This window comes from Ovis canadensis, chromosome 2 (assembly GCF_042477335.2).
Source record: "Ovis canadensis isolate MfBH-ARS-UI-01 breed Bighorn chromosome 2, ARS-UI_OviCan_v2, whole genome shotgun sequence".
Taxonomy (NCBI): Eukaryota; Metazoa; Chordata; class Mammalia; order Artiodactyla; family Bovidae; genus Ovis; species Ovis canadensis.
Genome location: NC_091246.1, coordinates 113,007,954 through 113,026,334, shown reverse-complemented (window position 1 = coordinate 113,026,334; position 18,381 = coordinate 113,007,954). Strand labels below are relative to the sequence as shown.

Below are 18,381 nucleotides of genomic sequence, written 5' to 3'. Positions count from 1 at the left end.
AATCTCCATAGAATACAGAAACAGACTCACAGACATAGAAAACAAACATATGGTATCAAAGGGGAAAGGTGTTGGGGGGGATAAATTAGGAGTTGGGGATTAACAGATAGACACCACTGTAAATAAAATAGATAAACAACAACGGTTTACTGTATAGCACAGGGAACTCTACTTAATATCTTGTAGCAACCTATAACGAATCACTCTGCTGTATACTTGAAACTAATACAACATTGTAAGTCAACTATATGTCAATATAAGTAAATACGTTTTTTAAAAATTTACTTACCAGTGCACAGTGACAAAGCAGCTTGCACAAGCGTTTTTATAATGTAATATACAATTTCCCGAGTGTTTACAGGATGACTACTGGGGTCGGCAGAATGAAGACAACTTCTCAGTCACACTTCATACAGGTCTACAACATGGCTTCAATAGCAAGTATCTTTTCACAACAGCAGGAAAAGCGATAGAAGTTAAAAACATATTCCAACAAGCAGAGTGCGGGCCATCCTCCTTTCTCTTGCCCTGAGTGCACACATTTAGGTAAAGGAGAAAGGGAGAAAGAAAGGGAACCGCCACGTCACTTTTAGCTTAAGTGGCGCTGTCGGAGCCACTGCGGCGCCGCCCACCTGCAGAGCCAACAGATCCGCCTGAACAGCGCCCTCCCACCGGCTTAGTTTAGGCCCAGGCCGTGAAGCCCACGGAGTCCCTTTGGGGCGAGTCTTTGGCAAACAGGAAAGAGCAGCAGTCAGGCTGGGAGAGGCACCCTGAGAAGACTGCATCTGCAAAGCTGGGTCTGCCCCTCCAGAGAGCATTTAAGACGCTGACTAGATGACACAGTTGAAGGCTCCGCTCTGAGCTTGAGAAGTTTGGCTGCTTGAACATGTGACTCGATACCTATTTTCCCTAATGAAAGCACTGTCTTCTGATGTCCTGAAAAACGAGCCACCACTACAGCGAGCTTCCCAGGTTGTACTAGTGGCAAAGAACACACGTGCCAATGCAGGAGACTTCAGAGATCCAGGTTCGATCCCTGGGTCAGGAAGATCCCCTGGGGAAGGAAAGGGCAACCCCCTCCAGAATTCTTGCTCGGGAAATTCCAAGGACAGAGGAGCCTGGCGGGCTACAGTCCATAGGTCGCAAAGAGTCAGACACGACTGAAGCAACACACAGATGCACGCATACCATGTTAGAATGAACTAGTGCCCTGGAGAAAAGATGAAGCCTGGCGATAAACAGGGCATATTGTAAACGGGGACAGCAGGCTCTATGAAGGAGGCCGACGGCACAGACAGCAAAGGCACACACGGGTGACAGGACTGGGAAGCCGGGCGCTGAGGGGGCCTGAAGACCCAGGAGCTGCAGGAAGCCGGCTGGGTGGAGCCGGTGGGGAGCAGGGACAGCAGCAGCAGGAGGTGAGGGCAGGGATGTGACCACCACAGGCCCATTGAGCGCCCTGGAGACCGTCACATAAAACACCTGCACGTTTGCTATATTCTGAGCTAAGCCGCACAACAGGAGTTGTAATTCGTCCTGGAGTTTGGCGTGGGTAAGGGCCTTTCTGCAGAGAAGTGACTAGCTGATGTGCACGTTCCAGGGTCACCTGTCAGGTGTGCTGGCAGGGCAAACGGGAGGGCACCAGGGGGCGCTTGCTGAGGCCTGGGCACTGACCGCAGGAGCGATGACCACGAGAGGCGAGGCTGCAGGGGTCACTGGGCATAAAATCGTCAGTTTGGGGATGCATTCGTAAGGTAGAGGCCATGGCATCACTGACAACTGGATACTGTAAAGGCTGTGAGAAATACAAGGGAACAGACAACTAATGAGGTGGCTGCTGCTGCTGCTGCTAAGTCGCTTCAGTCGTGTCCGACTGTGCGATCCCACAGACGGCAGCCCACCAGGCTCCCCCGTCCCTGGGATTCTCCAGGCAAGAACACTGGAGTGGGTTGCCATTTCCTCCTATGCATGAAAGTGAAAAGTGAAAGTGAAGTCGCTCAGTCGTGTCCGACTCTTAGCGACCCCACGGACTGGAGCCTCCCAGGCTCCTGCGTCCATGGGGTTCTCCAGGCAAGAGTGCTGGAGTGGGGTGCCATTGCCTTCTCCGGGGCGGAGAGAAAGAAAAAAGGGGGGAGAGAGAACACAGCTAGTACCCGCCATTTTAAACCTACAGCAAATTACCTAATATTTTTTGGGGAAAAAAGACCTTTTGAGTGCCTCATACCAGCCAGAAAACATGCTAAGGACTTCACCTGAGCAAACACTGTCTAGTAAGGTCCACGCTGAGGTGGGAGCTGTCCTCGCTATGCAGACCGGCCCGGGCAGCTAGGCGAGCCACCCGCAGCGCAGCTGATGCTCCGCCGTGACTGAACCTAGGCCACCTCCCGCCCGGGCGCCACCCGCAGCCTGTTTCACCGAAGTGCTCTGGCTTCCTCGAGGTCCCTGATCAAATCCGTGTGCTACAGCCATGCGCACACACGCACATGTGTACACGCGCGCGCCGGCGCACAGCTCCTCCGCGCCATCTAGCGGCCGCGCCGAGCCTCACCGGGCTGTGGAACCCGCGCAGGTGTTCAGGTTAGAGCCCACTGCGATCACAGGGAAAGTAAGGGGAAGATGCTGTTACGAATTTTCGGAAGGAATAGGGGCCCCAGAAATGACTGAAGATCAGATGAAAGATTTTTCCATGCCCAAGCCATTGCCTGTATGTTTTACGTTTAATCAGTAAATTGAGGGCTTTCTCCTCCCACGTTCATTCCTTCATTCTCCAACTTGTTACAGGTTCGTTTATACAGGGTGTACACCATAAACTCTGCACATCTGACCACTCAGCACTCGGCCAGATTTGGGGACATTTGTGATAAAGCCATTTCTTGTTGTTTAGTCGCTCAGTCGTCTCCGATTCTTTTTACCCCGTGGACTGTAGCCCGCCAGGCGCCTCTGTCCATGGGCTTTCCCAGGCAAGACTGGAGTGGGTCTTTCCTTCTCCGGGGGCATTTTCTCGACCCAGGGATCAACCCCACCTCTCCTGCATTGCTAGAAAGATTCTGTACCGCTGAGCCAGCTGGGAAGCCTGAGACAGACTTGGGGGGCCATAAATTCATGTAATATGGCCATTCATCTAGTGTAATAAACTCAAGGGTGGAGCTGCCGGCAGAGAAACAATCAGCTTCCCTGAGGGCCAGAGGAAGGCTCGCAAAGAGTTGCTGATTCTACCGTTTCCATCTGGCCCCCTTTGAACCTTCGAGGCACGGCACTGAATTTAATTTTTTTTTTTAACTGGGGTATTAGGACAATATTAGTTGCATAAATTGAGAAGTCTTCTTTCACCCTCTGCTTTCTACAAAATATTGTGTAGAAGTGATTTTACTTCTACATTAAAATGTGTTATAGATTTTATGAAGTGACTCCACTTGGGTCTAGAGATTAAAGAGGGTGGATTACTTGTGAATCCAGTTTTGGGGTTTTTGTTGTTGTTGTTGTTGTTTGTTTGTTTTTGTTTATATAAGGAAATTTAGATTGAGTTTGAAATTCTTCTTGACTATTTTGGTAATTTGTGGCTGTCAACAAATTTATACTTTTCAACTAAATTTTAAAATATAGTGGTGTATCTTTATGTTTTTATCCAGATATATGCCTAGGACTTGGCTTTCAAGATCATATGGTAGTTGTATGTTTAGTTTTCTGAGGAGCTTCCATGCTGTTCTCCATAGAGGCTGCACCAATTCCTATTCCCAGCAGGAGTGCAGAAGGGCTATCTTGCCCACCCTCCCCCAGCAAACTGAGCCTGGCTCTGCTCGCCTGTCGTGACACCTCCACAGGCGGTCTCTAGGGACGCAGCAGCCAGGTGACAGGAATGACCTCCAGGTGCTGAGTGCAGCCTCTCCAGCAGGTATTATTGTAGGCTTTGTGATGACGGCAAAAAGACACATGCACCCCAGTGTTCACAGCAGCACGGTTCACAATAGCCAGGACATGGGAGCACCCTAGATGCCCATGGACGGAGGAACGGGTAAAGCCGATGTGGAATGTGTGTGTGGTATGTATATGGAATATTGCTCAGCCATAAACAACAATGAAATCATGCCACTGGCAGCAACACAGAGACCCAGAGAGCATTATCCTTAGTGAAACAAGTCCGAGAGAGAGGACAGACACTGTATGACATCACTTATGTGTAGAATCTGAAAGAGGACACAAATGAACTTATCTACAAACCAGAAACAGACTCACACGCGCCGAGAACAGGCTTGGGGCGGCCAAGAGTAAATGTGGGGGAGGGATAAATTAGCAGGATGGGATTAACACATACACATCACTATATGTAAAATAGATAAACAACAAGGACCTACTGTATAGCAGAGGGAAATTTAGTCAACATTTTGTAATAACCTAAAAGATTATGAAAGAAGAACATATAAACATATATAAACATATATAAACATATATAAACATATAGCTTAATCACCTGAAACTAACACAACATTGTAAATAAATTATATTTCAACTAAAAATATATATAGTGGTATAAATGTGTTCGTAATATTCTCTTTTTCCCATTAATATCTGTAGTATTTGAGTATGTTACTCTTACATTGCCAATATTTTTGCATTTTCTTTTTTCTTGTCAGTCTAATTAGAATTTTATTAACATTCAGAAAATTAGGTTTTGATTTCATTGACAGTTTTAGCATTTATTAATTATCTGTTTCATTGAATTATGATCTTATTCTCATTTCCTCCCTTTTTTAAAATTTAAAATATATGAATATGTATTTCATACATGTGTAATACAGTTACATTAATCCATCACAGTCTGCATTCCATCCTGTCATTTCCTGCCTTGTTATACTGAATTGAATGTATTCTTTTCTTTCTAGTTTTCTTGAGGTGGAAGATTAGGTCATTGACTTCCTGTTTCTTTTCAAATATAAATATTTAAAGCTAAAATGTCTGTTCAATCACTGTCTCAGCTGCATGTCACAAATTTTGACCGGTTACATTTTCAGGTTCATTAAATAAAGTATCTGGGATTCTCCAGATACATCTTTATTATTAGTTCGCAGTTGATTTTGCTGCAGTGGGGAAAGTAAACTCACCAAGAGACAAGTCGTGAGCCATGCTGAAGAAAGCGTGTCACCCTCATGCTGTTCTGACGATGCAAGGTCCTCGCTATTGGAAGGATGCCCACAGGCACCTAGAGGCAGGGAGAAGTGAGAGATTAGCTACATGACTGTGGAGGCAGACAGGCCAAAATCCACAGGGCAGGCCAGCCGAGACCCGGGCCAACTGGAGGCTCAGAGAGGGTAGGAGCCTGAGGTCAAGGACCAGCTGCTGGCAGAACTCTTGAGGGAACGTCTTCAGCAGACTGAAGGAGTCGCGCCCACATAGTGGAGGGCAATCCACTTGACTTGAAGTCCACTGATTTCAATGCTACTCATCTAAAAACACCTTCACAGAAACATCTAGAACAATGTTAATGGCCCAGCAAAAGTGAATAAAGTTAACTATCAGAAGCGACTTCTGAACGCCCATCCCAAAGCAACTTCTCGTCTGTCTCATGTCCCTAAACCTGTAAGGCCATTCTGACCTCTTATCTGAATTTTTAGAACCCTCTTGAACTAGTGTTTAGGATCTTACGATGTGAAAAATGACGATCAGAGCCTTCCAAAGCATCAGCTCACATTTCCACTTACATTATGTCTGGGATGTTTGCGGATGTGGATCCTCTTGAAAACAGAGACTGTGTGTTGTTTTTCTCCAGCTCCTACCATCTTGTCTGAGAAAAAGCAGAAATAAAAACCCACTGAGTCCACTGCTGCCTTTCCTTCAGAACGATGTGCTGAGCTCATGTGGGCAGGAGAGCAAAGTCTTCACAAGCTCGTGTGCTCACGACGGCTTTATCATTGCTTTGGCCTGCGTCCTGATAGCACACAGGACTGTTACAGAAATTAGAAACAGTTGACCCCAAAAGACAAGGAATTGACTGGAATGCTGGCGATCTTATAAGTCTTATATATACTCCAAGACCAGCCACAGCTCCAGACATTCAACAGACTGCCTTGACCTGAGCAAAAATTCAATAGATTCTCTGTGTCATCAGTCACCACCTCGTGGGTGATGCTTTTCTTTGCTGAAAAAGAAACACAGGAAATATACTGCCAGATTGTACCAAATAAAATGAAAATTATGACACTTTTGTTTTTTACTGTAACAAAGTTTATTGTGCCTTATTGAATTATCTTATAATTATCTTACAATTCATCTCATAACTAAACTGTTGCATATTTTAACATAAAACTGAATATATACTGTACGTTTTAACAAGAAATGGTACATTTAACGAACCTTTCAGATATCTTTATAACCCTAGAAAACATAAATTGCACATATTTTATATTTTTAAACATCTACTCTAGATGAGTAAAATGAAAACTAAATTAAAACCATCAGTTTCATGCCTTTAGAGCTGTATTTCAAGGACAAAAACCTAGCATGCTTGTTTTTCTTTTTCAGGTGACTATTTGAAGAAAGTTCCCAGACTGCTTACTTAACTCATTTACACAAGCTTTTTGGCAACAGTATAACCAGAAACTCTTTACTGAAAGACACTGCTACAATGATAAAACAAAACGCATATTTTCTTTAAGGACTAATATTTCATTAATTCCACACAAAACTATTACACTCCCTACTGAAATGCTTTCAGTTTCAACTTTTATTTATTTTAAACTTTTCAGATTTTAACTTTTATTTATGAGCTCAGAAGAGGGCTTGTGTTGGGATTAAAGAAGTATCATGGTTCTGTGTTTGTGTAACTAGAATATCCATACAGATGATGTCTGGTATGAAGATATGACCACACACTCATTTTCGTTTTTTTCTTTTTTTAAAATATAAATTTATTTATTTTAATTGGAGGCTAATTACTTTACAATATTGTATTTGTTTTGCCATACATCAACATGAATCCACCACGAGTATACACGTGTTCCCCATCCTGTACCCCCCTCCCACCTCCCTCCCTGTACCATCCTTCTGGGTCATCCCAGTGCACCAGCCCCAAGCATCCTGTATCGTGCATCGAACCTGGACTGGTGATTTATTTCATATATGATATTATACACGTTTCAATGCCATTCTCCCAAATCATCCCACCCTCTCCCTCTCCCACAGAGTCCAAAAGACTGTTCTATACATCTGTGTCTCTTTTGCTGTCTCGCATACAGGGTCATCATTGCCATCTTTCTAAATTCCATATATATGTGTTAGTATACTGTATTGGTGTTTTTCTTTCTGGCTTACTTCACTCTGTATAATAGACTCCAGTTTCATCCATCTCATTAGAACTGATTCAAATGTATTCTTTTTAATGGCTGAATAATACTCCATTGTGTATATGTACCACAGCTTTCTTATCCATTCATCTGCTGATGGACATCTAGGTTGTTTCCATGTCCTGGATGTTATAAACAGTGCTGCAATGAACATTGGGGTACACGTGTCTCTTTCGATTCTGGTTTCCTCGGTGACATCACTCATTTTGAAACCCTCAAGCCCATCATCTCGTGTAACCTACCTACACACATGTGAACCCAAACCAAACTAGCTGTTATGGGAAGGGGCAAGGAGAAGGGAATCCTGCTAGAAGACGTTCTGCAATTATCCCGTTTTCCCCACAAACTTGGGAAGTGGTGTAATCCAAGTATTTGCTTTCCCTGCACAGGACCTGGTCGGGGACTTGAAGGAGAAGCTTTCCAATCACTTCAAGGACGTCATGGTCAGCCTCATGTACCCCCCACCCTCGTATGATGCCCACGAGCTGTGGCATGCCATGAAGGTAGAGCGGGCCACCCTGTGATACTGCCACGTGTGGTCAAGGAGGGGAGGAGGCAGGTCAGCAAGGAAGACACAAGAGAAACGCCTGGGGAGATGGGGTCGTCATGAAAGGAGGAGGCCTCCATAGCCCAGCAGCAGGATCACTTGACTCTTCTTTTGAACAAACTCAGACCCATGACCCGGCCCTGTGCAGAGCTGCCAAGAGGAATGAGGAAATGAGGTTCTTTGGGGGCTGTCTGCATTTTTCTCTTCCCGAGTATGGCTTTCAGCTTCCCTGATGGCTCAGTGGTAAAGAATTCACCTGCCAATGAAGCAGGCACATGTTCGATTTCTGGATCAGGAAGAACTTGAGGAGGGCATGGCAATCCACTCCAGTATTCTTGCCTGGAGAATCCCATGGGCAGAGGAGCCTGGCAGGCTACAGTCCATGGGGTCACAAAAAGTAGGACACAATTTAGTGACTAAACAGCAGCATCAGCTGGTTTGTCTTCCTATGTTACATGGAAATGCTAGCATTCTTGTGAATCTCTTTAAACTATTGTATAAATTGGGCTCATAAAGTAATGAGTCAGTAATGCTGAAGCAGAGAAAAAACATAGAGGACATCTATATTTTTGTGACCCTAAATCAGTCCTTTACCAAAACTACTGCTCAAATGTAGCAAAATCTTGCTTCTAAAGGATCAGAACAATTCTTTCTTACAGGCCGGTCATGAAAGAAACTGACTACAGATTTGTCAGAGGTTTGTTGGCTATGGAAGGGGAACAGACGACTTTTCACATCTTTCCAGATCTTTCCAAATGCTGAATGAGACACCTGTAGAGAGGGTGCAATCACTCCAGGGGGATGCCTGCCAATGACCTGATTTCCCCCATCTGGGGACAACACGAAAAGGGAAAGGGAGAAATCAGGGGACCTGGGTCATGGCTATCGTATGCACAAACCAGCACTGTTGTTTGTTTCAGTCGCTAACTCAGGTCTGGTTCTTTGTGACCCCATGGACTGTAGCACTCCAGGCTCCTCTGTCCATGTGATTTCCCAGGCAAGAATACTGTAATGGGCTGCTATTTCCTTCTCCAAGGGATCCTCCCAACCCAGGGATCAAACCAGTGTCTCTTACTTGGCACGTGGTTTCTTTACCGCTAAACCACCAGGGAAGACCAGTAGGTCATCACAGGCCTTATATAAAATATGAATTTCAACTAATGTCTTTTTAAGTGTTGCGTATGTCAGTCCATGCCTCCTGCAAAATCATGTAACTGAAAACCTAAGGAGAAAGTCCTATGTCAATGTTTAGATGAAACTGTTATATTTTTTCAGTGTCTCATAAAATGGTATGGATTTCTGAAGCTCTCTGAAAAAGATGTGTTGTCTTTCAAATCACCATCAGGGAGGAATATCCTATGACTGGAAGAGGCTGCAGAGAGTACTCAGTCCAAATATTCAGGCAAATGATACAAAACTCCACACCTGGGAAGAGATGGGGTGAGGTCTCTGAAACCATTCTTGGGGAATTAGGCACCCAGAATCAAGTACCAGTTTGCCCAAGAATTGACATTCTAGCAGCAAAGAAAATGAGTGTCATGAGTGCTGTTTAAACGTCTTTTCCCACATGATTTAGAGGTGCCCGTGCTGTTTTATTTTATAAGGGAACTCATTTCAGATGATACTATCTTCTTGAAAACCACGCACCTAGTAGGTCCCGAAGCCAAACGGAAGCAGGCCCTCCTTCACCCCGTGCACACGCCCACCCTCCGCTCCTCTCGGAGCACCAGGGCCGCCTGCGTTCACTGCAGGGCTGCTCCCCTGCAGGCGCCTCAGCTGTCTCTTGCTCTGTCCTTGCAGGGAGCAGGCACTGATGAGAGCTGCCTCATTGACATATTAGCTTCGAGAACAAATGGAGAAATTTTCCAGATGCGAGAAGCCTACTATTTGCGTAAGGAAATATACATTTGTACCTATGTTTTATGTTATAAACTTATATTTTTCAAATAACAGGCAAAATATTCCAGTTTATATATTTTAAAGAATTATCTAAGACAGTCACACGTGAGATATCGCTTACGCAAGACTAATGAATTGTCTAAGTAGAGTTGGTGATTAGGGCACTAAAAACAAAGCAATCCCAAGATAATTTAGTGAAGCAAAGTTTCCAGGAAAATAACGATGAGTTTCTACAAGGTGGACTTTAGTTTAGGACAGCGAGCACTCAGGACGGTGGCTCAGGGAGACCTTGTCTCTCACCCAAGAGGGACAGTTATGAAGACAGAACAAAGCAAAATGTAATTATCACTCAGTGAATTCTACAAATATAGGCAACAACTTCACTTTTCATAAACCTCATAATCACTGAATCCACCTCAGAATCTGATTTTTATGCATTTTAAAAGCGGAAAGGTTAACGACTTTCATATTCAAAAAAGCTTTAAGACCTTAAGTTCCATTGCATCATTGTGACATTGAGTGTGAACAAAATGTTCCAGACAATCAGCTCCATCGCACTCAAACAAAAACAAGACTTTCCCGGGGGAGAGAATTAAGACCCTTCACTGAAAATATTAAGACTGGACAAAGACTTGGTGGACCACTGGACCAGGCAATGGGCTAAGGAAAGAGAAGACAGAGCCCTGAATTTTAAGGGTTACAGAATGTGAAATGATTCTCAGTGTTGGTTTTCAATTTGGGGATAGAGATAGTATTTTTTTTTAATTGTTGAAACCTTTATTCTAGTAATAATCACAGTGTATCACATTTACAATTTTACATTAGACCTAGGGGTTGTTTCTTTTCTTTTTTTTTATCTTTTTTTAAATTTTTTTAATTTTAAAATCTTTAATTCTTACATATGTTCCCAAACATGAACCCCCCTCCCACCTCCCTCCCCATAACATCTCTGTGGGTCATCCCCATGCACCAGCCCCAAGCATGCTGCATCCTGCGTCAGACATAGACTGGTGATTCAATTCTTACATGATAGTATACACGTTAGAATGCCATTCTCCCAAATCATCCCACCCTCTCCCTCTCCCTCTGAGTCCAAAAGTCCGTTATACACAGCTGTGTCTTTTTTCCTGTCTTGCATACAGGGTCGTCATTGCCATCTTTCTAAATTCCATATATATGTGTTAGTATACTGTATTGGTGTTTTTCTTTCTGGCTTACTAGAGATAGTATTTTTATAAGAAAGTAGACTTGGGCCTGTGTTATCGTTGGGATCAGTTTTGTTGGGTGGAGTGTTCATGGGCCTCACGTGAGTAGAAGGTGGTAGAAGACGGAGAAATGTCACCCTATGGGAGCAGCACTGACCTCTGCGAACACAGGGAGGCACGGTTCCGTCGTGACTAACCCTTCCACGTGGGTGTGCTCTCCCCCAGAATACAGCCGTGACCTGCAGGAGGACATCTACTCAGAGACCTCAGGACACTTCAGAGACATGCTCGTGAGCTTGGTCCAGGTAGGAGATTCCTAGATTTGCTCCACTTTGCACTACTGAAATGTTTCATTTTCGAAAAATAGGACAGGAAACTCCAGTAATAACAGTTACTGAATGCCAGTAAATTCAAGGCACTACAATGGAAACTTGGGTTGAATATAGAGACAAACCAGTATGAATGAGACACCATCTCTGTCCTCAAAACAGTCTACGCTAAGCAAAATGATCACAGTTTTAGATAAATGCGTGGCTGATTGTATATTACGAGGGAACCAACAGGCTGACAGTATTACAGTTACAATTAGAATGTGCACACCGCCTAAGGCATCAGGAGCCCAGGACCCACCCAGCTGGTGAACAGTCAGAACCACCAGACGAAATACAAGAAACTGGGATTCAGGAGCCTCCCATATGACTTTAATTTAAGAGGTTCTGGTTTATTGAAAACAAAAACTAGTTTTCCCTCCTTAGTACAAGTGTTAATCATTCAGTCATGTCTGACTCCTCTGTCCATGGAATTAACCAGGCAAGAATACTGCAGTGAACTTTCATTTCCCTCTCCAGGGCATCTTTCCCACCCAGGGATCAAACCTGTGTCTCCTGCATTGCAGGGGGAGTCTTTACCATCTGAGCCACCAGGGGGCGCTCCGTAGCAGCTCTTTATGTCTGTAATTCCATCTTCTGCTTGAGTTTGTATTGAGCGAATTGTTCAGACACAGCCTCAGTGTCTGATGACATGGCGCAGGAAGCCAGAGGCTTGAATTTAGACAAGCAAAGTTGCCACTGTCCCTCTGTGTCATTAGTCAGATTGCTGACCAGCCATCTTCTAGCAGGGAGTAGTGGATGGAATTCCTGATGTTCCAGCCCAGGTTATAGAACTTAGCGAGTGAAAGAGAACAAGAGGACATCGGCTCAGGGAAAACTACAGAAAATCTCCCACCATTCTGGAAAACAGTGACAGTGTTAGTTGCCCAGTCATGTCCAACTCTTTTGCAACCCCATGGACCATAGACTACCAGACTCCTCTGTCCATGGGATTCTCCAGGCAAAAATACTGGAGTGGGCTGCCATTTCCTCCTCCAGTATCAAACCTGTGTCTCCCACATTGGAGGCATATTCCTTGCTGTCTGAGCCACCAGGAAATTCCATAGTAGACAGACCCACAGCCATATACTAATTTTTCTTTCTGAAATTGAAGGTTCAAATCTGTAGTTTGGGAGATTTTTTTTTTGATTCTACAAAACTTTGTTTTTAAAAAATGGGCAGTTTTATGTAGTACTTTGCATGAGAAAGGTAAAAATTAAGAATTATATCTACCCTGGCTAGAACTAGTCCATGTATAGCAAAGAGTTAAAATGAGAAAACAACTATTGACAATTATTTTTTTCCTTTAAAATACCAACGGCAGTGTGCAAATCTAAATACCTACTTTATTTTCCTTCTTAAACTGCAATTTTGTTATCTTTCTCATCCAGGGTAGCTTCACATATCCAATCAAATGTGTGTTTATTGTGATTAAAAGCTTCATATTGTACTTCACAGTATTTGGTATCATTCAGTTAAAAAATTAATAAATACATCAGCCTGATTTTAACACCAACTGAGAATTTCATTCACTGCCAAGCACCAAGAATTTTTTTAAACTTTTTTTGTGCCCAAGTTGCTGTCATTTTTATTTTTTTAATATAAATTTATTTTAATTGGAGATTAATTACTTTACAATATTGTATTGGTTTTGCCATACATCAACATGAATCCGCCACAGGTATACATGTGTTCCCCATACTGAACCCCTCTCCCTCCTCCCTCCCCGTACCATCCCTCTGGGTCATCCCAGTACACCAGCCCCAAGCATCCAGTATCATGCATCGAACCTGGACTGGCGATTTGTTTCATATATGATATTTTACATGTTTCAATGCCATTCTCCCAAATCATCCCACCCTCTCCCTCTCCCACAGAGTCCAAAAGCCTGTTCTGTACATCTGTGTCTCTTTTGCTGTCTCACATACAGGGTTATCGTTACCATCTTTCTAAATTCCATATATATGCATTAGTATACTGTACTGGTGTTTTTCTTTCTGGCTTACTTCACTCTGTATAATAGGCTCCAGTTTCATCCACCTCATTAGAACTGATTCAAATGTGTTCTTTTTAATAGCTGGGTAATATTCCATTGTGTATATGTACCACAGCTTTCTTATCCATTCATCTGCTGATGGACATCTAGGTTGCTTCCATGTCCTGGCTATTGTAAACAGTGCTGCGATGAACATTGGGGTACACGTGTCTCTTTCAATTCTGGCTTCCTCAGTGTGTATGCCTAGCAGTGGGATTGCTGGGTCATAAGGCAGTTCTATTTCCAGTTTTTTAAGGAATCTCCACACTGTTCTCCATAGTGGCTGTACTAGTTTGCATTCCCACCAACAGTGTAGGAGGGTTCCCTTTTCTCCACACCCTCTCCAGCATTTATTGCTTGTAGACTTTTGGGTCACAGCCATTCTGACTGGTGTGAAGTGGTACCTCATTATGGTTTTGATTTGCATTTCTCTGATAATGAGTGATGTTGAGCATCTTTTCATGTGTTTGCTAGCCATCCGTATGTCTTCTTTGGAGAAATGTCTGTTTAGTTCTTTGGCCCATTTTTTGATTGGGTTGTTTATTTTTCTGGAATTGAGCTGCAGGAGTTGCTTGTATATTTTTGAGATTAGTTGTTTGTCAGTTGCTTCATTTGCTATTATTCTCTCCCATTCTGAAGGCTGTCTTTTCACCTTCAGAGATTCTACTCTCTAGGATGATAACATCAATAGAGAACACAGAGCTTGGCTTTACATTGCCCAACAGGAGGCTTCTGCGTGAGCTTCTGTGTGTCTGACTCTGTGACCCCATTGACGTGCAGTCCATGGAATGCTCCAGGCCAGAATACTGGAGTGGGTAGCCTTTCCTTTCTCCAGGGGATCTTCCCAACCCAGGGATCGAACCCAGATCTCCTGAATTGTAGGAGATTTACCAGATTCTTTACCAGATAGCAGATTCTTTACCAGCTGAGCCACAGGGAAGCCCAGGAATACTGGAGTGGGTAGCCTATCCATTCTCCAGCAGATCATCCCACCAGAATTGAACTGTGGTATCCTGCGTGCAGGTGGATTCTTTACCAACTGAGCTATAAGCCTATTTAAATTTGTGGCAGAAGTTGAGTCTTTTTATGTGAAAAAAGTGTTTAATAATCATTATTAATAGTAAAAGTAATCTCATTTGGCAAAGCGTCAATTGAATATTTTCTAACTTATAAATGTTGTAAGATTAGTTACAAGATTCTCTCAACTTAGAAGGATCATCATTTCTTGGCTTTCTAGGACTGACACTCCATAATGTAAATTAAAGCAACAGTTTCCAGTCAGAAATTCATATTGGCATTAGTACTGCCCCAACAGAATAAAGAAAACAGTGCTGCTATAAATCCACAAGTTGCATCTAAGGGCAAACATATCTTTATTTTCTTAGTATCCAAACAGAAATGTATTTCAATTTGTTAAAGAAAAATATAAGTAGGGTAAAAATGCATTCCGTAAGGACTATTTTGTATTCCACTAGGGCTATATCTCAGTCCAGACTCTCCTTCCAAGTCGGGCTTCTTTTCTCTCTCGTCCACAGTTGATCCCACAGTAACATGGCGCCTGCTTTGTAAATAAGTTTATTTGTACCATTTCTTAAGATTCCACATATAAGTGGTATCATGCGATATCTGTCCTTCTCTGACTCACCTTCACTCAGTAGGACAATCTCCAGTTCCCTCCGCGCTGCTGCAGATGGCATTATTCCATCATCGTTACGGCTGAGTAGTGTTCCGCCATGCGTATGCACCACGTCTTCTGTATCCATTCATCTGTTGACGGACACTTCAGGTGTTTCCATGTCCTGCTATTGTGACTAGTGCTGCAGGGAACATTGGGGTGCGTGTACCTTTTTGATATGTATACATGTATAACTGAATCACTTTGCTATACACCTGAAATTAACACAACGTTATAAATCAACTAAACACCAACAACAAAAAATTTAAGGCAAAAAAAACAAAGATAACTGCTGGTCCGCATCTCAGAGCCAGCTGAGGGAAGCGTGCTGACGGCACCTCCTCCCTGGAAGCTCAGACGGGCCCTGTGGCTGGGCCAACACTTCACGTCTGCTGAGTAAGAGCCCAGCCTGAAAACAGGGAAGCACAATGGTAAACGGCATTGCTTCCACCTTGTCTGAGTCCTCTCCACTTCTGTTTCTATTTGGTGAAATTCCACTGATCAAGTGCGCTGCCTCTCAGAATCTCTGCCATTCTTCAAAGGCTGAGCTACAAAACACCTAAAAGTAACTGATACCCAAGAATGAGGATTTTTATAAAGCAAATGCTCTATATTTCAGGAAAAACAAACAGTTCTGAAAATTAAACATGAGAGAAAATAAGTCACAAAGGGAAAAAATCAGTGCACAATATTTTCCCTTAGCAAAACTGCAGTTCCTTTCTCTTGAAATTAAACAATGGTGCTTTATTTTTTATAGAGTGCACGTGTACATGCAATAATATTATCTGTACAGACACACATATTTCGAAATAACACACAATTTGTTTTATCACTGGCTTTCACCGGATTTTGATTATGACTTTACAGGATAAAGTATTACCTCTGAAGTTCAATTTCTACAGTTGGAACTTAAGTGTGTGTGTTTAACCTTAAAATAGCTTTTCAGAGCATTGAAATTGTCCTTTCAACATAGAATATCAAAAATGAGGAGAGTTCTACATTTTATGAGAAGCCAAGGAAAATTAATAATGTGTACTTAAATACTATATATTTAAGAGGTTTCACAGTATATTTCTCTTAAAATGTAAAACATACCTTATAACACAGATTTTACAGAAGTTACTTAACTCACAATTGAAACTGGATATAAGAAACTTATAAAAGCCATAGTAAAATATCCTTTACTAATAGTCTTTTTCAAGATCAGGAGTCCTCTGTAATGCTTAGTAAAATGTACAATTTCTCATAAATTTTTAAATTTGACCACTGGCTTCTGATTTCTATACTCATGACTCATTTTGGAACTCCTAGTTTAGGATTTGAATCCATAAACTTAGAGCACTGGAAAAATGCGAAAAGTGAGTTAGGGAACTGATGAAGTCCAGCATGTCCGCTGACCACGAACTCTGGTATATCCCATGCCAGAGAATCTGTCTAGATATTCACAGAAAGGAAATGGAGTTGCATCCTACAGGTTTGTGAAACTTCGAGTAGATAATAACTGAAACAGCCAGCTGACGGAGAGGCTGTCACAGGACCATGACCCTTCTCTCCCCCCAGTTGGGATCCTTGTTCTCTGCCTCAAGCTCTCTCCATAGATAGATGATAGACAAATAGGTAGATTAGGTAGATTCCTTAGATAGATGATGACCGATGATAAATGATACATAGAAAATAGACTCACGCTCAAACCCATGTCCATTGAGTTGGAGATGCCATCCAGCCACCTCATCCTCTGTCGTCCCCTTATTCCTCCTGCCTTCAATCTTTCCCAGCATCAGGGTCTTTTCCAGTGATTCAGATCTTCACATCAGGTGACCAAAGTGTTGGAGCTTCAGCTTCAGCATCAGTTCTTCCAGTGAAATCAGTTCAGTTCAGTTCAGCCGCTCAGTCGTGTCTGACTCTTTGGGACCCCATGGACCTCTCTGTCCATCACCAACTCCCAGAGTTTACTCAAACTCATGTCCACTGAGTAGGTGATGCCATCCAACCATCTCATCCTCTGTCATCCCCTTCTCCTCCCACCTTCAATCTTTCCCAGCATCAGGGTCTTTTTCAATGAGCCAGTTCTTCACATCAGGTGGTCAAAGTATTGGAGTTCCAGCTTCAGCATCAGTCCTTCCAATGAATATTCAGGACCGATTTCCTTTAGGATTGACTGGTTTGATCTCCTTGCAGTCCAAGGGACTCTCAAGAGTCTTCTCCAACATCACAGTTCAAAAGCATCAGTTCTTTTGCTTCCAATTAAAATAAATAAATTTATTTAAAAACAAAAACAAAAGCATCAGTTCTTCAGCCCTCAGCCTTCCTTATGGGCCAACTCTCACATGCATACATGACTCTATGGACTTTGGCAGTGAAGTCACGTCTCCCCTGTTTAACATGCTATCTAGGTTTGTCATAGCTTTTCTTCCAAGGAGGAAGCATCTTTCAATTTCTTGGTTGCAGTCTCCATTGCAGTGATTTTGGAGCCCAATAAAATAGATGATGATAGGTAGAAAATAGAAATATAGATGATAGGTAAACAGATATATTAGACTCCTTAGATACAAGATGATAGAAGGTAGAGAGGTAGAAAGTAGATAGAGAGATGACAGATACTGTTTGTAAAACAAGCAGGTATTATCTATGTATCTTTGCCTCTCAACTCTGCTATAAGTCAGTGTGTTTCCTTGGGTTTATCATTTTGCTTTCTTGAGATTCCAGAGACATACTCCGTAAATTAATGGTCATGAAACTATTCTTCTCTCTGTTCCCTCCCTGTGCCCATGTTCTAAAATTCTCCAACAGTTATAATCACATCCGCCTCCTCCCTCTGCATCTTCACTTTGAGAATCAAAGGAAAGACCGTCCATGGACATTCAGACACACTTGGGTTTTTTGCGAATTAATAGAGAGTGGGGATTGGAAGCTTGAAGGTATTCATGAAACGTGCAGTGTTTAAATTATTGTCATATTTTCTGGGAAAGAAGTGCTTTTACCTAATCTACAAACAATTTTCCAACAGGGCGATTTCTAATAAGAAAACCACTCGACCAGAACATGCTCTTCTTGAAATGAATGCCAATCACTGAACTTAAATTCACAGCACTTCCTTTGCTCTGCTTCTATTAAACCAGACTTACAGGAGATCTAATTATCTGTCAAATAATGAAGAATTAGTCACTTAGAGGTTATTTAATCCGCATGCATGATCACACACAGATGACAAGTGTCTCCACAGAGAGGAAGAGGGTCCTCTGCCGGGAGTCCCCTCTGCCGCTCCACAGGCTGCTGCCCTGGGGCCTCCGGAGACCCACTACCTGCAGCCCCCGG

The 18,381-nt window shown here is 42.9% G+C and overlaps 1 protein-coding gene across 1 annotated transcript in view; it reads left to right on the top strand.

Moving 5' to 3' along the window:
* Window positions 1-18,381, top strand: part of ANXA10 (annexin A10) — an 89,786-nt gene that overhangs the window by 59,347 nt on the left and 12,058 nt on the right. The window contains exons 4-6 of the mRNA XM_069576804.1: window positions 7,727-7,840; window positions 9,685-9,775; window positions 11,214-11,293. Of these exons, the coding sequence (XP_069432905.1) occupies window positions 7,727-7,840; window positions 9,685-9,775; window positions 11,214-11,293 (285 nt within the window). The remainder of the gene's footprint in view (window positions 1-7,726; window positions 7,841-9,684; window positions 9,776-11,213; window positions 11,294-18,381) is intronic.